The following is a 22,434-nucleotide window of genomic DNA, read 5'->3' on the forward strand; positions in this document are numbered from 1 at the left end:
AACCCCGTCTCTACTAAAAATACAAAAAAATTAGCCAGGTGCGCTGGTGGGCGCCTGTGGTCCCAGCTACTGGGGAGGCTGAGGCAGGAGAATGGCATGAACCTGGGAGGCGGAGCGTGCAGTGAGCCGAGATTGTGCCACTGCATTCTAGCCTGGGAGACAGAGCGAGACTCCATCTCAAAAAAAAAAAAAAGGAAAATCCCAAGGAACCTACAAACAGAAAACCAAAACACTTCCTAGAACTAGTGAGTTTAGCGAGGTCACAGGATACAAGATCAAGATACAAAATCAACTGGATTTCTATATATTAGCAATAAACTAATTCATAATTATAATTACATTTTAAAATATGTGCTATTTACAATCACTCAAAAAATGGAATAGTATAAATCCAAAAAATGTGTATAGGATTCTTATGCTGAAAACCACCACGTATGCATGTATATATGTGTGTGTGTGTAAACTCACATGTGTGCTGTGTGTGTGTGTGAATTGAATTCAATATCCACGGACCAGACTGTGCTAGGTGATGGGAAAACAGACATGAACAAGATGGAGCTAGTACTTGCCACCAGGTTGCTCATAGTCTAGCTGGGAAGTCAGACACTAAGCCCATGAATGAAAATGTGTTGGGAGCTTCAAAGAAGCAGCTCTGAGTGCTCATGGCATCAAGCACTGGAAGACCAGACCATGAGGTCAGAACACTGGGGCAAGAACATTCAGGTTTATAAGGCTTCTACGTACATCACCACAATGCTGTATTCCAACTTTAGGTTTCTGGAAGAGAGACTCACATTGGGCCAGTTTGAATCACAAATCTATGACTCTATCCTTGACCCCATCAAATATGTGTGCATATGTGTGTGTGTGCATGTGTGTGTGTATGTGTGTGGTGTGCATATGCATGTGTGTGTGTGCGTGTGTGCATGTGCGTGTGTGTGTGTCTCGTGGGAGGTGGGGTAACTCAATACAAATGTAGCAGCTGAGAGTCCCTGTTTTGGATAAGGGGGTGAGGAAGAATCACTTTGCACCGGTTGGATGCACCAAGGGCTAGAGAAGGACAAGAAGAAGCACCAGCATTTAAGGAATCAGAGGAAGAGGTGCTGCGGGGAAGAGAAGCAAATGAGAAGGAGCAACCACAGAGTCAGAGAGAAAGCCAGAATCAGGGCTTCCTGCGGCTGGGCGAGTTGTGCAGCCGCTCCAGCTGCAGTAGATTGTTCATCTCAGGTGGTTTTGCTCTCAGAGTTCTCCCTCTGAGCCATGGAGGTGATGGTGCTGTCTGCTCCAAAGGGCTGTTGAGTGCGCAGAGTGAGATGCTGCACGCTCAGCTCAGTGATCTGAGTTGTGAGTATCGTGGCTTGGGAACATGGCTTATGACGAAGAGGGGCTATGGTTTTAGCATCTGGGAGTGCTTTTCCTGGTAGGCTACAGACACATACGTTTGGGAAACAGGAAGGAAAAAGTTCAAGAATGGCCTTTGCCATGGCTCAACTAGAACTGTTGGCAACATGGCCGCTTGTTTCCTCTGGATAGATTTGCAGCAGCTTAAAAATCTTTTTTTTTTTTTGAAATGGAGTCTTGCTCTGTTGCCCAGGCTGGAGTGCAGTGGTGCGATCTCGGCTCACGGCAAGCTCCGCCTCACGGGTTCATTCCATTCTCCTGCCTCAGCCTCCCGAGTAGCTGGGACGACAGGCACCCACCACCATCCCCGGTTATTTTTTGTATTTTTAGTGGAGACGGGGTTTCACTGTGTTAGCCAGGATGGTCTTGATCTCCTGACCTTGTGATCCACCCGTCTTGGCCTCCCAAAATGCTGGGAGCCACCACGCCCGGCCCGTAGCAGCTTAAAATTCTAAGAACTGCGCTTCCTTCAGTGGTTTGAGGAGACTGAAGCCCAGGCCCCTGGCAAAGGGTTCTCTCTGGAGACAACAATAACACATGGCATTTGTCTCCTCTCTTCCGCAGACCTCAGAGGATGAGCCTTCTGAAAAGGACGCCTTGCAGTGTGGCCGCAATATTGTGGCCGCAGGTTATGCACTGTACGGTAGTGCAACCCTGGTGGCTCTCTCCACAGGGCAAGGCGTGGATCTCTTCATGCTTGACCCGGTAGGTACAGATTATGGCATCACCTGTGCCTGGGGACTCCATACACCTCTGTGCCTTAATGCCAGTTCTCTGCGATAATGCCCTGGTTATTCCTAATACTTGTTTTGGGGACCAGGGGGCCTGAGAGCCTAGTTTGGGGAGCCAACACCATCCTCAGACACCATGAAGGGCCTCTCTCACAGTGAGGGCACTCGGGGGTAGGAGTGTCCTGCAGAGCCAGTTGCATCAACTCAGGCCCTGTCCTTAAGGAGCACATTTTCCAAAAATTCACTCAGTCTCTTTGGCTTATGAGAACTCCATGGTTTAAGAATCACAATTGTGCAAATTTCCAGCAGAAGCTTGGGTTCGTTAGAGCAGCAGCATCTAGTAGAATGCTCTGTGCGTTTCACTTTTAAATGCTGGATGCCTTGTGCATCACTTGTGAAATGCTTTGCCAAGTATACTGAGGTCTTGTGAAAACTCAGATAGTGTTGACCAAAGAACACCTCAAAACCTGTTGTGTTCACTTAGACCAAAGGTGGGTATTTAAATTTTTGATTTACAGATGTTTATTGAGCATCTGCTGTGTCCCAAAGCACCATTCCAGACAGCGGAGATGGAGCATTGATCAAACACACATGCCGGCCCTTGTGGAGTCACGTGTTAGTGCACATGTGTGGAGAGAGGAGTTGGCAAAATTTCAAAATGACATGGAGTTAACTCACAAAACAGAGTTTACAGTATGGAAACCCAGAAGCTTTTCAAATAGAATCTTTTGTCTATACGCCCAATAGACCAAGACCCATCGCAGTTTGCTAATGCCCTATGTTCAAAGAAGCTGGTACACCCTGAGAAATTCTGTGACTTACAAATATTACCCTCAGACAAGAAAACACCCTTTCTAAAGTTGTTGTAGAATAACCGCTAAGAGTTAGATAATTCTCCGTAAGCGGTAGGAATGTAAAGTGCCTGCCCTATGAAATTTACATCTGTTAATGCATTTAAATGTCACAGTGGCTCTATGAGATTATGTCCCGCTGTTTTCCCATTTTCAGATGGGGAAAGTGAGGTGTAGAGAGAGAGAGTAACTTGCGCACGGTCAAGCTAGTGACTGGTATCAGGAGTCACGCTCCAGCAGTCTGTGCTTTAATTACTCTACCACACTGTATTTCCAAGATAACTGCTCTTGAGTACAAGCAAAATATCTCCAAGAACATTCTGAGCAGTTCTAAAGGTGATGGGAGGTGCTTTGACTCAGGCACCCAACTCAAGGATTCCCAGGCACAGACAGATCCTCTGTTTTCTGCCCTCAGTCATGACAGCAGGGCCCAGTTTGGACGTGGGTGGGCGCCAGAGCTTGTCAACATGACAGAAGGAAGAGATGAACCACAACATCTTTCCAGATCTCTGTGTATTAGCCTGAAACCCTTTAGGATCACATCACCCTCCTAAAAAGGACGTTTGAGCAAAGACCCAGTGCACAAAGCTTAGTGCCTGCTTGACATCCAGCAGAGGCAGCTTGTGGCAGTTGTCACAGTTAGAAATGCGATGGACAGCGGCCAGCAGCTCATGGAAGCAGCATTCCCTGGTGGGTCAAACAGCCTGTGAGATCTGTGGGTCTGCAGGACTGGTGATTTGATTTTGTCAGAACACACATATTGTTCAGGCACAGAGAGACCACCTCCTCTTAACCAACTCTCCATTGTGGGATAAAGCTCAGTGTCAAGGCGCTCATTCACAAATGGGAGCTGTTGTTTCTTGTGACAAGGATCTGGTTTCTGATCAGCGGTAACAGAGTGTATGAGAGCCCATATTAAAAATCAGCGGTTGCTGGTGACCACACAATCAGAACAAAGGAACACATTTTCCAGGTTAATAAAATTGTGGAAACAATATTCCCGGGGCCTGGGAGTCCCAGCCCCAGCCCCAGGAGTGCATCAGCGCAAAGCGTTTTCACCTGCCCTGATGCAGCATGCGCGCCTCTGTCCAGGTGGTGAGGGAGTGCCGCTGTTCAGGTGACGGTTGCACATCTCCACCCTCTTTGCTGAAAAGCAAGAGTAAAACTGACCCCAGCTCAGTTAAGTGAAAGGAGTTACTGCATTGATGGGAAAGCTGAGGACCCTGGCTAGGAATGGGCAGGACTAGAGGACCGGGAAGCAGGAGGCACGGCAGTGGTCTCGCAACATGGCCGGTCTGGCCCGGACACCAGCCCTGGTGCTGCGCCTCTCACTCAGGTTTCAAATCCCAGGGAGGGTGTCTCATTTCAAGCTAAGGCACATGCCTGACCTTGGCCTACAAGGGGCCCAGGTATGAGTCTTCCTAGACTGGCATCCAATGAGAAGAGTTAATTCTTCAAAGCAAGTCAGGGCACTTTTCAGAAGTAGAAATCAGCGCCGAGCTGCTCCAAAGCAACAGATGCCCACAGCGAATTAAAGCTCATGAGTCAAAGACCATCACTCGTGCACCTGTAATAACCGGAAGTTAGATTTAGCAGGCACCGCAGAGCAGCCGTGGGGTGTTACATAAGGAGGGAGCTGAGATGGGCTTATAGCACATCTAAACAGGATTTGAGGAAGAGAGGGTCAGTCTGGATTGGATATTGTCTGGAAGTGGGTGCAATCAATGACTAGTTACCCTAATAATTTTTATCTAGCAGGCAGGGAGATTGAAGTCATTGATACAGAAGCGGTTGTCACTCATGTCAGGCAGGAGAGGATTGTTGAGTTGTTTTTGTTATTGAGTCTCCTTGGCACTGACTTGTTTCGGACGCGGACAGTGCCACCTCTCGTAGCCGCACCTCTGCCATGTGCCATCATTCTGTGGCCTTGCCTCTTTTTATCCTGGGAATACCTCTGATGTTCCGTGGGAACCTTCTGACCTAGCTGCCAACTGTGACCTGTCATTTTGGAGTTTTTCACTGTCTCAAAATCTTTGACATTCATCAAAATGGATCTGGTTTCCAGGCTCTGATTTTCCTCCTAGTGACTTTGACAGACACGAGCATTTAAGGTGGTATCTGGCACAAGCCGATCACATTTTTAATGACTTTTAGTGATATTACCAGAACTAGACAAAGGGGTATTTGGGAGATGCCCTACAGGTATTGACGACGGCGGCTCCAGGGGAACTGGAGAGGGACTGGGCATAGTTCTATTAATATGTCTGAGGATTCCTTTAGATTTTACCAACTTTTTCCTTATGCTGGATGAACACAGTTTCTTCCTGTTTTCCCCAGATAAGACTGGGATAGCAGAAACTGTGAATGGTTTCTACAGTTTAATCACTAACATAAACAAAATAACTGTACCACAAATTAATGGTTAAAATGCATCGCTCATACAACAATGTAACTTCTTCCTCTCACTGTTGATGGCCCATCTTCCTGAAAATGTTAATCTAGGGGTGAGAACTTGGGAGATACACACAGTTGGGTTCCTCCTAAGTGAGGAGCCTCGCTGACAGTGGAAGGCACAAAGGAAATGAAAGAAGACTATGGGCCTCTTCCTTTGAATTGTCTTCCTGCTTGCGGTGTCAAGCTCACTGCTTGAGCTTCCTGTGTGGGCTCCATGTGATCCCTGATCTTCCCACCAGTTGTGAAACCACCACAGGACAGGCTCAGAGTGACCACAGCCAAGCCCTGGCTCTACCAGCAGGCCCCCATCTTCTCCTGCTGATTGTGGGGATCGTGCGGTTGGCTTCTGTTTCCTGGCTTCTCTTTTCTTCCTGGCATCTCTCTTCATGTTGCTAGGCTCTTGGTGAATTTGTTCTGGTGGAAAAAGATGTCAAGATTAAGAAGAAAGGAAAGATTTACAGCCTGAATGAGGGCTATGCCAAGTATTTTGATGCGGCCACCACTGAATATGTGCAGAAAAAGAAATTCCCTGAGGTGAGTGAAGAAAGCCAGGTGGGTGGCACAGAATGCTGTCCCCATGGGGTCCTGTTCGGGTGGTGGCTTCAGGGGCTTTGCTGAAAGAGGTTGGTGCCACTGTTTATGGCTGTGGTCAGTAGGAAGATGACGGACTCTGCCTTTCTTCATAAGCATTTAGTATCTTATATAGCTAAAATTTACCTTCTAAAGGTAGTACTTATCTTTACATTTTGAGCTTTTCCAGGATAAATTCTTTATAAAGAAGGCAGGGATCACATTTGCAAAATTCAGAGCTCAGGCCAGATCCTCTCTGAAGTCATTTGTTTAAACTAAACTCCAACCTATAGATTCACTCACTCAGTTGAATTTGCTTTTAGAAGAAATAATTATATGAGAGGCCCTCAAAAAGCTCATGGAAAAATGAAATTAAAAGAGATTAAAAACATAAAATATAAACTTTAGTTCTCAACATAAGCTCCATCAAGTTCAGATGATTTTGTAAGGGCTCATACCCACCCTTTAATCCGTCTGTAACGAACTGAGGTACGGGAATTTAACCCTGTCAAGGCTGTCTTTATAATGTTATTTGCCGAAGAAAAATGGGTACCCTTTAAAGGTTTTTTAAGATTAGGAAACAAAAAGAAGTCAGAAGGAGCTAAATCAGGATTGTAGTGATTTTCCATCAAAACCCTTGGAAGACTGCCATTGTTTGATGAGAAGATTAAGCAGGAGCACTGATGTGGTGGAGAAGGACTCCATGGTGAACTTTCCTGGGCTTTTTCTGCTAAAACTGTGGCTTTCTCAGAACACTCTCATAATAAGCAGATGTGGACCAAGGATGTTTCTCCCCAATGTTGTAAAAATGAATGGGTGTAATTATGAAGGGCAAATTGCATCCTCCACCTTCAGAGGCCCTTGCTCTCCTCCCCCAAGTTACAAGCATCTATAGTTATCCCTCCCTCCCGCCCTTGCTCCCTCCCGCACTCTCACCTATCTCTCTTTCTCTCTCTCTCTGTCATCTATCTGTCTGTCTATCTATCTATCTATCTATCTATCTATCTATCTATCTATCTTTGATAGATTTCTCATAGCTTTTCTTTACAGAGCAAAGGCTAAAGAGTAGAAACACCTGTCTCTGTTATGTCCAGTCCTTCTGGGCTAAAACACTAGGAGCTTAGGAAGATGGCTTCCATCTCTAGTTCCTGATAGTTCACTGTGTGTCTGTTGAAAGATTCTTTCTGTATTTAAATGTTTTGATTTTATAACTTAATGTTTTCTCCAAATATAAAAATTATGTTCCTGTGTAACACATCACATGGAAGACACCAAAAAATATAAGAAAATGTAAACAAAATCCATGTGTAAGATACTCCACCCTCAGAAACCCCACTGTGGGCCACCACATCTGGCTAGTTTTTTGTATTTAGTAGAAACAGGGTTTCACCATGTCGGCCAAGATGGTCTCGATCTCCTGACCTCGTGATCCTCTGGCATCAGCCTACCAAAGTGCTGGGACTACAGGCGTGAGCGACCACGCTCGGCTGAACATCTTGATACATTTCTCTAGGGTTTGTTTTCTGCAAATGTGCTTACCCAGTTACCAAATGTGGTTCAACTGGAAACAGTTTTTAAATCTGCTTTTCTACTGACTTCACGAGCATTTCCGAGTCAGTAAAAGTTCTTCAAAAGCACATTGCTGTACCGTAACATGCTTAATCATTCTCAGGTTGTTCCACACTTAGGCTATGACCAGCTTTTCACTCCATAAATAATGCTGTAGTGAGCCCCTTTGTACCTCATTTTGCTGATCTGAAAATTCCCTTAGAAGGCATCCCTAGAAGTAAGGCTGGGCCCGGTGGCTCACGCTTGTAATCCCAGCACTTTGGAAGGCCAAGGTGGGCAGATCACTTGAGGTCAGGAGTTTGAAAACAGCCTGGCCAACATGGTGAAACACCATCTCTACTAAAAATACAAAAATTACGTGGGTGTGGTTGGTAGGTGTCTGTAATCCCAGCTACTTGGGAGGCCGAGGCAGGAAAATCACTTGAACCCGAAAGGAAGAGGAGGTTACAGTGAACTGAAATTGCATCACTGCCCTCCAGTCTGGGCAACAGAGCAAGACTCTGTCTCAAAAAAAAAAAAAAAAAGGTATGAAGGCATTCCTAGAAGTAGGATTTCTGGTAAAACAGGATTCTGGAACCTCACTTCAGTCTTCACTCTCAAGTCAGGCCAAGTTGCTTCACCTTGGGTCTGATAGAGTGTTAAGTAACTAAAATAGGAGACGACTTGGTAATTTTTGCCTAAATGTGGTTTCACGGCATGCAGCTAGAAGACAACAGAATAGGATGATGTAATTATCATTATAATTATGATTTGGTGGTGTTTCAAGGTGATAATAATAATAGCTAACATGTATTGGGTGATTAACATGTCGTAAGCCCTATTTTAGTGTTTTATGTGTAATATAATAGCTCCTTTTATCTCATAACAACTCTTGGAGGCAGGTACAGATGGGGAAGCTGAGGCACAGAGTAGTTCAATTACTTATCCAAGGTAAGTGGCTGAGCCAGGATTCGAACCCAAGCATTCTGGCTGTCAACCCATGCCCTTAACCACAACGTGAGCCTGCTTGGAAACAATCAAGTGGGGCAGAATCCTCACTCCCACACACAGGTGCGTGGTTCAGGGCTGCCTAACCTCAGGGGAGACAGCGCCTCCCTGCTGGCTGCGGAGTTTCTGCCTCCTCCACCCCGGTTCCTCTTCCTGCTTTATGAGCTGTGCACCTGCTGGGTGTGGACAGGACAGAAGCCCAGCTGCAGAGCACCCAATTCCGTATCTGGAAGGGAAGAGGAATATGAATCAGGCTGTTCTTAGGAATCTGCTTATGGTGGAGGAAATGAATGAGAAACACTGCTTCAGGGCTCTGGTAGTTTGTTTTGCATTCATTTTCATTTTTGACAATTGTTAGAGCATTGGACTTGCCTAATTAGCAGAAATATTTCCTTACATTTGTCACAAATTCCACCTGTTGGTGCAGTGCCAAGTGTGAGCCATAAAATTGGAGTTACTAAAAAAGATGGTGACCATGAATTATGAAGGAGGTGACTAATCATTAAAATTGTCATCATTTTATTTATTTAACTTTATTTATTTATGTATTTATTTTTATTTTGAGATGGAGTTTCCCTCTTGTTGCCAAGACTGAAGTGCAATGGCGCGATCTTGGCTCACCACAACGTCCGCCTCCTGGGTTCAAGCGATTCTCCTGCCTCAGCCTCCTGAGTAGCTGGGGTTGCAGGCTTCCGCCACCACACCCAGCTAATTTTTGTATTTTTAGTAGAGACGGGATTTCACCATGTTGGTCAGGCTGGTCTTGAACACCTGACCACAGGTGATCCACCTGCCTCAGCCTCCCAAAGTGCTGGGATTACAGGCGTGAACCACCACGCCAGGCCCATCGTTTTATTTTTAATTGACATATAATAATTGTACATATTTATGGGATACATAGTGATGTTTCATTATATATAATGTACAGTGATCAGATCAGTATAATTAGGAAATCCATCATCTCAAACATTTATTATTTCTCTGTGTTGGGAACATTCAATATCCTCCTTCTAGCTTTTTGAAAATATGTCCAGGCCGGGCGCGATGGCTCAAGCCTGTAATCCCAGCACTTTGGGAGGCCGAGACGGGCGGATCACGAGGTCAGGAGATCGAGACCATCCTGGCTAACACGGTGAAACCCCGTCTCTACTAAAAAATTCAAAAAACTAGCCGGGCGAGGTGGCGGGCGCCTGTAGTCCCAGCTACTCAGGAGGCTGAGGCAGGAGAATGGCGTGAACCTGGGAGGCGGAGCTTGCAGTGAGCTGAGATCCGGCCACTGCACTCCAGCCTGGGCGACAGAGCGAGACTCCATCTCAAAAAAAAAAAAAAAAAAGAAAATATGTCCGATATTATTGTTAATTATGTTCATCCTACAGGGGTTCAGACACCAGAACACATGCCTGTGATGCAGGTGTGATTTTATTTTCCACACTTTTATTTTAGATTCAGGGGTAGTTGTGCAGGTTTGTTATATAAGTAAACTCGTGTCATGGGGGTTTGTTGTACACATTGTTTGGTCTCTCAGGTACTAAACCTGGTATCCAATACTTCTCTTTTCTGCTCCTCCCCTTCCTCCCTCCCTCCACCCTCAAGTCGGCCCTGGTGCCTGTTGTTTCCCGCTTTGTGTCCATGTGTTTCTCATCATTTAGCTCCTACTTATAAGTGAGAACATGTAGCATCTGGTTTCCTATTTCTGTGTTAGTTTACTTAAGATAATTAGGCCTTCAGCTCCACCCATGTTCCTGCAAAAACATCATGTCATTCTTCTTTATGGCTGCATAGTATTCCATTGTGTATATGTAGCACATTTTCTTTATCCAGTCCACCACTGATGGGCATCTAGGTTGATTCCATGTCTTTGCTATTGTAAATAGTGTTGCAGTGAACATACACGTGCATGTGTCTTTACAATAGAATGATTTCTGTTCCTTTGGGTATATACCCAGTCATGGGATGGCTGGGTCAAATGGGATGGCTGCTTTTAGCTGTTTGAGAGATCATTACACTGCTTTCCACAATGGTTGAACTGATTTACACTCCCACCAACAATGCATAAACATTCCCTTTTCTCTGCAACCTCACCAGCCTCTGTTATATTTTGATTTTTAAATAATTGTCGTTCTGACTGGTGTGAGATGGTATTTCATTGTGGTTTTGATTTGCATTTCTCTAATGAGCAATGATATTGAGCTTTTTTCATATGCTTTTTGGCTGCATGTATGTGGTCGTCTTCTTTTTTTTTTTCTTTTTTGAGATGGAGTCTCTCTCTGTCGCCCATGCTGGAGTGCAGTGGCACGATCTCAGCTCACTGCAACCTCTGCCTCCCGGGTTCAAGTGATTCTTCTGCCTCAGCCTCCCAAGTAGCTGGGACTACAGGCACGTGCCACCACGCCCAGCTAATGTTTGTATCTTTAATAGAGATGGAGTTTCACCATATTGGCCAGGCTGGGTGTGTCTTCTTTTGAAAAGTGTCTGTTCATGTCCTTTGCCCATTTTTAAATGTTTTTTTTTTTTCCTTATATATTTAAGCTCCTTATAGGTGCTGGATATTAGACTTTTCTCAGATGTATAGTTTGCAGAAATTTTCTTCCATTCTGTGGGTTGTCTGTTTATTGACAGTTTCTTTTGCTGTGCAGAAGCTCTTTAGTTTAATTAGATCTCATTTGGCAATTTTTGTTTTCGTTGCAATAGCTTTTGTTGTCTTTGTCATGAATTCTTTGCCCATGCCTACATCCAGAATGGTATTGCCTAGGTTGTCTTCCAGGGTTTTTATGGTTTTGGGTTTCACATTAAGTTTTTAATCCATCTTGAGTTAGTTTTTGTATATGGTATAAGGAAGTGGTCCAGTTTCAACCTTCTGCATATGGCTAGCTAGTTATCTCAGCACCATTTATTGAATAGGAAGTCATTTCCTCATTGCTTATTTTTGTCAGCTTTGTTGAAGGTCAAATGGTTGTAGGTGTATGACCTTATTTCTGGATTCTCTATTGTGTTACATTGGTCTATTTGTCTGTTTTTGTACCAGTGCCTTGCTGTTTTGGTTATTTTAGCCCTGTAGTATAGTTTGAAGTCAAGTAATATGAAACCTCCAGCTTTGTTCTTTTTGCTTAGGATTGCCTTGGCTATTCTGTCTCTTTATGGTTCCATATGAATTTTAAAAGTCTTTTTCTAGTTCTGTGAAAAATGTCATTGGTAGTTTAACAGGAACAGCACTGAATCTGTAAATTGCTTTGGGTAGTATGCCCATTTTAACAATATTGATCCTTTATATCCATAGGCATGGAATGTTTTTCCATTTGTTTGTGTCATCTCTGATTTCTTTGAGCAATGTTTTGTAGCTCTTATTATAGAACTCTTTTACCTCCATGGCTATCTCTATTCCTAGGGATTTTATTATTTTTGTGGCAATTGTGAAAGGGATTATGTTCCTGATTTGGCTTTTGGCCTGGCTGTTTTTGGTGTAGGGATGGTAATGATTTTTTTGTATGTTCATTTCGTATCTTGAAACTCTGCTGAAGTTGTTTATCAGCTTAAGGAGCTTTTGGATCAATACTATGGAGTTTTCTTTTTTTCTTTTTCTTTTTCTTTTTTTTTTTTGAGACAGAGTCTCACTCTGTTGCCCAGGCTGGAGTGCAGTGGCACAGTCTCAGCTCACTGCAAGCTCCACGTCCCAGGTTCATGCCATTCTCCTGCCTCAACCTCTTGAGCAGCTGGGACTACAGGCGCCGCCACCACGCCCGGCTAATTTTTTGTATTTTTAGTAGAGATGGGGTTTCACTGTGTTAGCCAGGATGGTCTCCATCTCCTGACCTCGTGATCTGCCCACCTCGGCCTCCCAAAGTGCTGGGATTACAGGCGTGAGCCACCGCGCCCAGCCGACCAATACTATGGGGTTTTCTAGCTATGCAGTCATGTCATCTGCAAAGAGGGATAGTTTGATTTCCTCTTTTCCTATTTGGATGCCCTTTACTTATTTCTTTTGCCTGATGGTTCTGGCCAGAGCTGCCAATACTGTGCTGAAGAGGAGTGGTGGAGAGGGCACCCTTTTCTTGTGCCAGTTTTCAAGGGGATGCTTCCAGCTTTTGCCCATTCAGCATAATGTTGGCTGTGGGTTTGTCATAAATGGAGCTTATTATTTCAAGGTATGTTCATTCAATACCTAGTTTGTTGAGAGTTTGTAACATGAAGAGGTGTTGAATTTCATTGAAAGCCTTTTTCTGCATTTATTGAGATAATCAAGTGGTTTTTGTCTTTAGTTCATTTTATGTGATGAATCACATTTATTGATTTGTGTATGTTGACCCAACCTTGCATCCCAGGGATAAAGCCTACTTGACTGTGGTGGATAAGCTTTATAAGGTGCTGCTGCTGTGTATTTTGATGAGGATTTTTGCATCAACATTCATCAAGAATATTGGCCTGAATTTTTTTTTTTTTTTTTTTTTATTGTGTGTCTGCCAGGTTTTGGTATCAGAATGATGTTGGCCTTATAGAATGAGTTGGGGAGGAGTCTTTCCTCTTCAATTTTTTTGGAACAGTTTCAGTGGAAATGGTATCAGCTCTTCTTTATATATCTCGTAGAATTCGGCTCTGAATCTCTCTGGTTATAGGCTTTTGTTGGATGATAGGCTATTTTTACTGATTTAATTTTGGAGTTTGTTATTGTTCTGTTCAGGGATTCAGTTTCTTCCTGGCTGTTGCAGGAGAGTGTATGTGTCCAGGAATTTTTCCATTTCTTCTAGATTTTCTAGTGTGAGTACATAGAGGTGTTCACAGTAGTCTCTGATGGTTTGTATTTCTGTGGTGTCAGTGGTAATATCCCCTTTGTTATTTCTAGTTGAATTTATTTGGATCATCTCTCTATTTTTCTCTATTAATCTAGTGAGCATTCTATCTATCTTATTCTTTTTCTTTCAAAAAACAAACTCCTAGTTTCATTGATCTTTTGATTTGTTTTTTTTTTTTTTTTAGACAAAGTCTCACACTGTCGCCTAGGCTGGAGTGCAGCGGTGCAATCTCTACTCACTACAACCTCTGCCTCCCAGGTTCAAGCAATTCTCCTGCCTCAGCCTCCCAAATAGCTGGGACTACAGACACACACCACCACACCTGTCTAATTTTTGTATTTTCAGTAGAGATGGGATTTCACCATGTTGGTTGGGCTGGTCTCGAACTCCTGCTCTCAGGTGATTCACCCACCTTGGCCTCTCAAAGTGCTGGGATTACAGGCATGAGTCACAGGGCCCAGCCATGAGTTGTGTGTGTGTGTGTGTGTGTGTGTGTGTGTGTGTGAGTCTCCTTCAGTTCAGCTCTATTTTGATGATTTCTTGTCTTTTGCTAGCTTTGGAGCTGGTTTGCTCTTACATCTCTAGTTCTTTTGGTTGTGCTATTAGGTTGTTAATCTGAGATCTTTTTAACTTTTTGATGTGGGAATTTAGTGCTATAAATTTTCCTCTTAACACTGCCTTAGCTGTGTCCCAGAAATTCTGGTTATTTTATCTTTGTTCTCACCAGTTTCAAAGAATCTCTTGATTTCTGCCTTAATTTCATTATTTATCCAAAAGTCATTCAGGAGCAAGTTGTTTAATTTTCATATAATTGTATAGTTTGAGTGATTTTCTTAGTCTCGATTTCAATTTTTATTGAGCTGTGGTTGGAGAGTGGCTGGTATAAGTTCAGTTCTTTTGCATTTGCTGAGGATTGTTTTATGTCTGAGGGTGTGTTCAATTTTAGTGTATGTGCTATGTGTGATGAAAAGAATGTATATTTTGCTGGTTTTGGGTGGAGAGTTCTATAGCTTTCTATTCTATAGATGTTCTGTAGATATAGTTCTATGGATGTCTAACAGATTCATTTGGTCTAGTGTTGATTTGAGGTCTTGAGTGTCTTCGTTAATTTTCTACTTCAGTGATCACTGTCAGTGGGGTGTTGAAGTCTCCCACTATTATTGTGTGGGAGTCTAAGTCTCTCTGAAGGTGTCTAAGAGCTTGCTTTATGAATCTGAGTGTCCCTGTGTTGGGTGCATATCATTTAGGATAGTTAGGCCTTCTTGTTGAACTGAGGCCTTTACAATTATGTAATATCCTTCTTTGTCTTTTTTGAACTTTATTGGTTTAAATTACTATTTTGTCTGAAATTAAGATTGCAGCCCCTGCTTTTTTCTGTTTTCTATATGTTTGGCTTCCATCCCTTTATTTTGAGCCCGTAGGCGGCACTGCATGTGGGATGGGCGACTTTCTTTTTCTTTCTGTTTGTTTGTTTAGAGGCTCTTTTAAGATTGCTGCAGGATATTGTCTCATACTTTAAGCAGTCCTACATTTGGTAAGTCCAGTCACACAATAAGGTTTGAGGAGCTCATAATGAATGAAATGCACAATTATATCATCTTTTCAATTCCTACACTAGTGGGTGGAGGATGGGGATCAAGAAGGCAGAGGTCACACCCACTGGACTAGTGACCGCGCGTAGGTGCTAATTCTGAAAGCCACTGGAGCTTGTCTCTTCTCTTTCTGTCTTCTAGGATGGCAGCGCTCCCTATGGGGCCAGGTATGTGGGCTCCATGGTGGCTGACGTGCACCGCACCCTGGTCTATGGAGGAATTTTCCTGTACCCAGCCAATCAGAAGAGCCCTAAGGGCAAGGTAATTCTCCCTTGTCCACTGGCTGTGCATCTGGTCAGGGAGGAGGGGAGCTCCCTCCCCTCACGCCTGCTGTTTGGCTACTGCACTGCTTCGTGGCATGTCTGTGTGGGGATGGGCAGGGGAGGAAAAATACAAGGAGCTGTAGTTCCCTTGAGTGAGTCTCCAGGCTGTGGAAGTTTGAAGAAGGAGGCAAACAGGCTGACGTTATGTGACTGGTGATTCTCACTGGTCTTACCCCCTCCAGCCTTACACCCACCATTCACCGTAAGCCTGCTGTGTGTCTCACTTTCCACAGGCTGCGTCTGACTTTGAGCTTCAGCACCAGCTGATTTGGTGTCATGGACCCCATAGGGAGCCTAATAAAACTTATCAACACACTTCCCAGAACAAATGCATGTAAACGTACACATTACATACACATTACACGTTGAGGGGGTTCACTGATGCCCTGAAGTCCACCCAAATATCCCCTAGAGAATTTCCAAACCCTAGAATAAGAGCTTCTGCTCAGAACTCAGCCAGTATATCTGGAAAGGTAGTTCCTGGAAGGTGCAATTGCAATTCAATGATGCAAAACTGAAAATACTTGTCTTATCAAGTGAGAATCTTATGATCCAGCTGTCTTGCATAGAACCTCCCATAAAAATGCATCTGAATTTTAGCCCATCACAGAAATAGTAGGTAAGTAGTCAAATAAAATGAAGGCCTCTGTTTTCTCTGACACACCAACAACCAGCAACACATTTTTCTGTCTCTCAGAGTCACCTTGAGATTTGAGTTATTCGAATACTAAGAATCAAAGCCATGCTGAGAGATCTAACACAGCACACTGAAGCCAGAGAGACTTTAATAGGTTGGTGTAATCAGGTGTTTCTCTCCATGTGAGGGCTTAGCCCGAGTGTATTCACCCACTGAACTAAGAGCACCGATAAGCCTGCAGAAGAGCTGCTGAAGGGAAGGTAAGCACCATGGAGGACTAAGTGAGGCAAGTAGAAGACATGGAAATTCTTTTTTGTTTTTTTTTGGGGGGGGGGAGGGGGACAGAGTTTTGCTCTGTCGCCCGGGCTGGAGTGCAGCGGCGCCATCTCGGCTCACTGCAAGCTCGGCCTCCCAGGTTCACGCCATTCTCCTGCCTCAGCCTCCCGTGTAGCTGGGACTACAGGCGCCGCCACCACGCCAGGCTAATGTTTTGTACTTTTAGTAGAGACGGGGTTTCACCGTGTTAGCCAGGATAGTCTCGATCTCCTGACCTCGTGATCTGCCCGCCTTGGCCTCCCAAAGTGCTGGGATTACAGGCGTGAGCCACCACGCCCGGCCAAGATGTGGAAATTCTTAGAACCACTCTGGTCACTTACTCAGTTACACTGGGGAGAACATAAAGATCAATTACTACTGATTATTCAAATGATTGTAAATGAGTCAGAAAATACCCACATGGGATCACATACTCATATCCTGTAAGCACACATCACTCCATAGATAGATCTGCGTTTGCTGCGCATAACCACCACCCATTCTGAAACTTCTGTTGGATCCTGATCTCTGCGTTTCTGCTGTCATGGTCCCTGTGCCCACCTCTGTGTGTGTGTCTGTGTGTGCAAGTGCATGTTCCTATGCTGTGTGTGCCTGCATCTGTACAGCTGTGTAGATTTAATTGCAGAGAAAGTACAGGTCATGGTCGGGTGCAGTGGCTCACGCCTGTAATCCCAGCACTTTGGGAGGCCGAGGCAGGCATATCACGAGGTCAGGAGATCTAGACCATCCTGGCTAACATGGTGAAACCCCGTCTCTACTGAAAATAATAATAATAAAAAAATTAGCTGGGCATGGTGGCACATGCCTGTAATCACAGCTACTCAGGAGGCTGAGGCAGGAGAATCACTTGAACCTGGGAGGTGGAGGTTGCAGTGAGCTGAGATCACGCCACTGCACTCCAGCCTGGGCGACAGGGCGCGAGTTCGTCTCAAAAAAAAAAAAAAAAATTAGCTGGGCGTGGTGGCGCATGCCTGTAGTCCCAGCTACTTGGGAGGCTGAGGCAGGAGAATGGCTTGAACCTGGGAGGCGGAGCTTGCAATGAGCCGAGATTGCACCACTGCACTCCAGCCTGGGCGACAAAGCGAGACTCGGTCTCAAAAAAAAAAAAAAAAAAAGTACAGGTCACATATCACAGGGCCTGCAGGCCAAGGTGCCATGAAGTCCTGGGGATTTTGGTATTAAATTTCCTACAACAAGGGCATCTGAGGTCAGAGCAAAAGTAACTTGGCTCCAAGACAAGCACATTATGTACTAAGGCTGAGATTTTTTTGGTTAAAGTATTTGAATCAACAGGGTAATTGATTACAGTCTGAGACTTTATTGTCTGATACCCCAAATCCCCCCCATAAAAGGGGAGAAAAATGCTGAGCGCTACAGGCTGTCAAGGTGAGGGTCTCCTTGGCTAGACTGTCCTGGACAGCGTGGCCTCCAGTGTCCCTCCTGTGGGTAATGAAGGACAGAACTATCCGCCCCCAGACAGCCCGCATGCACCACAACTTTTTTACACCCTTCTGGGCACCCATTACTTTAAGAGCCAGAGGTCTAGAGTGAGGGCATCTTACACTGTCTGACCAAAATGGCAGTAAATACCCCCATGGAGTCTTCACCTACTTTCCCTTGAATGCCTGGATCTCCAGCCTAGACCAAATATATCGTGTTTCTCTCCTTAATATATATAATATATACAATAGAAAAATATAACAACATATAAATATATAATATGATATATAATAACGTAATAATATATAAATATATAATAGAACAATAGAAAAAATTCACTATAATATATGACTGTTTCTGAAAGTAGTTTAAACGTATCACCAAAACGGACTGGAAGAAAAGAATGGTAAGGAAAGCTGCACACAGCTGGGTCAACCATTTTGTAAGGTGATAGTGGAGAATGAACTTCTGGGAAGTCACAGGTTGCACTGATGGGGAGAAAGGAGAAGATGATACTGAGTCATGCACAGCAGCAGGGCCTTCGGCCAGAACGACACCCTGAATCTAAGGTGATGGGGGTGTGTGTCGTGCGTCAGGCCGGGGGCGTCATGACATCATCACAGAAATAGACCTAAAAAGTCCATTCAATCCAACCCCATTCATTTCAATTCACCGTGTACTCACAGGACACAGGCAGCCTCCTGCCAGTTCTCATGTGCCTGCAGGAGGGTTAGAGAAGGCCTTCCTTCCTCTGAACAGGCTCAGCCCGGGGTCTTGTGCAGAGACTGGCAAGCAGGGCACAGGCTGATTTCAACCCAATTTCTGCCCTCGGCTGGGACCCCCAGTGCAGGAAACACAGTGGCCTTGCTTGGACACTTCCTTTGTTTTTGAGACAGGCTCTTGCTCTGTCTCCTAAACTGGAGGGCAGTAGTGTGATCACAACTCACTGCAGCCTTGAACTCCGGGGCTCAGTTGATCCTCCTACTTCAGCTTCCTGAATAGCTGGGATCACAGGTGTGCACTACCACACCTGGTTAATTTTAGAATTTTTTGTAGAGATGGGGTCTCACTATCTCAAATGGGGTCTCAACTTCCTGGACTCAAGGGATCCTTTTGCCTCGGCCTCCCAAAATGCTGGGATTACAGACAGGAGCCAACACTTTCAATGTGTCAGGCACTACTGAGAGTGGAGATAGTACAGGGACCAGCTAGGATGGACAGCAGCCTAGGGAGGAAGCCAGGCACTAAAGAGGCCTCCGTGTGATGAGTGGTACCAGAGGGGAAGTACAGGATGCTATGGGGTGCAAACGATGGGATTTCACTTAGTCTAAAGGGGCAAAAGACAAGACCATTGAAACACCAGCAAACTAGTTAGAAAAGTCAAAGCTTAAGATGTGGAGCTCCTCCACACAATCCCAGCCACTGTGGCTGTCCCCAGGGAGGCAACCCGGCATGCTCGAGGTGACCTTACTGTCCCATCCCAGCCTGACTCTTTACCAGCCTTGAGGTCTCACACACGAGGCTTCCACCCAGGTTTGCAGCATCAGTTTGCCCTTGTTGAACCGAGAAATAGGAGCCTAGATTTCGTATCTCCAAGTCAAGAGGCAGCTCCCTGGTAAGCACAAGGATCACAAGATGGGCAGATACCTGGCTCAGCCACCTGGCCAGAGGGGCCCCAAGGCTTCTGGATGAACACCATCTGATGCATCTGGCCTGCTGTAGGCTCTAAAGCTCGGGCCCACTCTTGTGAGGCGCATGGTGCACTCATGCTAGCCAGATGGAAGCTCCACAGTGTAAACTGCTCCCCCAACTTTAGGGGCATGGCTCGGGACATTTGGCCACTTGCAGAGTTTATTCACCTGCCTCTGTTCCTCCACAGCTCCGGCTCCTGTATGAATGCAATCCCGTGGCCTACATCATTGAGCAGGCAGGAGGCTTGGCGACCACGGGGACCCAGCCTGTACTGGACGTGAAGCCCGAGGCAATTCACCAGCGAGTCCCCCTCATTCTGGGGTCCCCAGAAGATGTGCAGGAATATCTCACCTGTGTGCAGAAAAATCAGGCAGGCAGCTAGCGAGCTTCACCCCACATGCCCTCCTCTCTTTGTCTTGTACCTTGTCTAAGGTCCCTAAATGAATGATAAACAGAGATGGTAGCGATGAGTATACAAAAGGTAAATCCACTTAATCACATACAGAAGAGCAACAACAAACTGCTTGTGACAGGTTTGGAAGCCACAGGCGATTCTGTGGTCAATGTGAAGGACTAGAAATAAAGACCCACATGTGGAAAGAGCGACTTTGGCTTGTCTTCTGTCAGAAACAGCAGCAAATATGGTTATAATTCTGTCTGTCAACCCACATAATTGGCAGCTGTATGCTTGGGGGCAAAGAGTACATAGATTAGTTAAGAATTTGTCAGCCGGGCGCGGTGGCTCACGCCTGTAATCCCAGCACTTTGGGAGGCCAAGGCAGGCAGATCATGAGGTCAGGAGATCGAGACCATCCTGGCTAACACGGTGAAATCCCGTCTCTACTAAAAATACAAAAAATTAGCTGGGCGTGGTGGTGGGCGCCTATAGTCCCAGCTACTCAGGAGGCTGAGGCAGGAGAATGGCATGAACCCAGAGGCAAAGCTTGCAGTGAACTGAGATTGCGCCACTGCACTCCAGCCTGGGTGACAGAGTGAGACTCCGTCTCAAAAAGAAAAAAAACAAAGAATTTGTCTTGGCTGGCTTGAAATTTGAACCTAGTGTCTTATCCTGTAGTGATTACCTCCCTCACATATAAATTTCCAGCTTAGTGTCTTAGAAGAGTATTTGTGTCTTATTTTGGATAAACCTGAGTTAGAAATCTCATGGCAGTTAAATTCTGAAATTTCTGACTGAGCCTATTTTCGGAGTCTGTAACTTGGATGACCAGTCACAGTTTGAGTGGAAAATGGGGTCACTTATTGTCAAAGCCAGAAACTAAATAGAGTCAATATTTAGAAATTAACTACTTTTCTCAACCTCTTCCCCTGCACTTTCAGTTTTTGGGGAAACATTTTAATCTATTCTGGGGACTAACTGGTGTACGCTGGTTAAATGACTCGTCACTTGTCCAAATTACGTTCAGACTGGGGAGGAGGTGGCTTATGCATCTGAAATCTCATCTTGTTTTCGGAAGAATTGCTCTGAACACCTATGGACCTGGAGGCTAAGAAGGACATTCATGAAAGATGGACAAATCCAATCCAATCCAGAAACATTTAAAGCAAAGATGCATCAGGAGAAAGTCAGGCTTAACCTAGAAATTCAAGAATGATTCAACACGGAAAAATCTATTCCAGTAATTCGTTAGGTTAGGGGAAGGCAGTGGGGGTGGGACCCGGCGAGGCTCTGGAGGAAGCCAGGCTGTCCATTCCCACGTTAGCTCAGGCAGGGTGGGCGTCGTTCTGTACGCAGCATCGTTCCTCAGGCCAGCATGGCCTGGCAGCTTCAGCAGATGCAGCAAAATCTTATTACACAACCAAAACATTTTCACCTGCCCAAAAAGGAACAAAGAGTTGCTTTGTTCTGGGAAGAATTATGATTCTAATCAATGGGCTCTTCATACTTTCTTCGGCACTTCATCTGAAACTTATATACTATAGATCAAAACTGAAATCCTCACTTTGAAATATCTTTAGAATACCTTGATTTAGTGAGTTTGCCCCAGGTAGTCTCAAGATGACACACCCGGAAGGAGAAGGTCTTGCTGGAAGCAGAGCTGAGAGGCAGCACCTTCAGCCCTGGCCTCCTTGGTTTGATGTATGTGGTGGATGCTCAGAGAAAGATAGATTGGCCCTTTCTACGTGTTCTTAAAGCTGAGACTGTGGGTCCCTGCATATCAAAGCCAAGAACAGGGAACTAGGGGAGAGGCTGGGACTAGGGGAGAGGCTGGAACTAGGAGAGATGTCTGGGAGTAGCCGTTCTCAGAGGCTACTGATCAACAGTTTGAAGGCATTGGTGGAACGGTGCCTCGGTGACCCTTCCACAGGCAGCGTCCACAAAGATCATCAGCTGGGCTCCACCTGAGTGACCTGAGAACGCCTTCTGCTTGGTTGCTCATTCTCTCCTGATAGACTGCCTTTCCAGTTTAAATGGTGGCATCTGTCTCAGAAGAAATCCAATTGTTCTTTCCATTTTCAAGGATTCCTGAGGACTTCACTCTGCAGGTCTGGCTCCACTGGGAACCTGGGAGCATTCAGGGAGGAGGTGGACTCCAACTGTACCTTGGGCAGATGGCTCCAGCAACTGGGAGGCGGACCCATTCACACATCGAATGAAGAAAAAGCCATAAGGCCATGTTAATAGGCACGTTTTAAAAAGAAGACAAGCTGGTTGGGTGCAGTGGCTCAAGCCTGTAATCCCAGCACTTTGGGAGGCTGAGGCGGGTGGGTCATGAGGTCAGGAGATCAAGACCATCCTGGCTCACACAGTGAAACCCCGTCTCTACTAAAAATACAGAAAAATTAGCTGGGCGTGGTGGCGGGACTAGTAGTAGTCCCAGCTACTCGGGAGGCTGAGGCAGGAGAATGGCATGAACCCGGGAGGCAGAGCTTGCAGTGAGCCGAGATTGCGCCACTGCACTCCAGCCTGGGTGACAGAGCGAGACTCTGTCTGAGAAAAAAAAAAAGTATACATTAGACACTTTAGGCACTCTACATATATTTTCTCATATGATCCTTCAATACATGCATGAGATAGGCAATAGACTTGGATTTAATTGCTCCA

General features: G+C 45.2%; 1 protein-coding gene across 1 annotated transcript in view; it reads left to right on the forward strand.

Annotated features, from left to right (window-relative positions):
- The window catches only part of FBP2 (fructose-bisphosphatase 2), a 37,691-nt gene extending 17,715 nt beyond the window's left edge, over positions 1-19,976 (forward strand). Inside the window, exons 4-7 of the mRNA XM_033176547.1 lie at positions 1,966-2,106; positions 5,834-5,971; positions 15,084-15,203; positions 19,558-19,976. Of these exons, the coding sequence (XP_033032438.1) occupies positions 1,966-2,106; positions 5,834-5,971; positions 15,084-15,203; positions 19,558-19,752 (594 nt within the window). The 3' untranslated portion in view covers positions 19,753-19,976. The remainder of the gene's footprint in view (positions 1-1,965; positions 2,107-5,833; positions 5,972-15,083; positions 15,204-19,557) is intronic.
- The last annotated feature ends 2,458 nt before the right edge of the window (positions 19,977-22,434 follow it).

The sequence above is a fragment of the Trachypithecus francoisi genome, unplaced genomic scaffold (genome assembly GCF_009764315.1).
Source record: "Trachypithecus francoisi isolate TF-2019V2 unplaced genomic scaffold, Tfra_2.0 Contig01547_ERROPOS2200000+, whole genome shotgun sequence".
NCBI lineage: Eukaryota > Metazoa > Chordata > Mammalia > Primates > Cercopithecidae > Trachypithecus > Trachypithecus francoisi.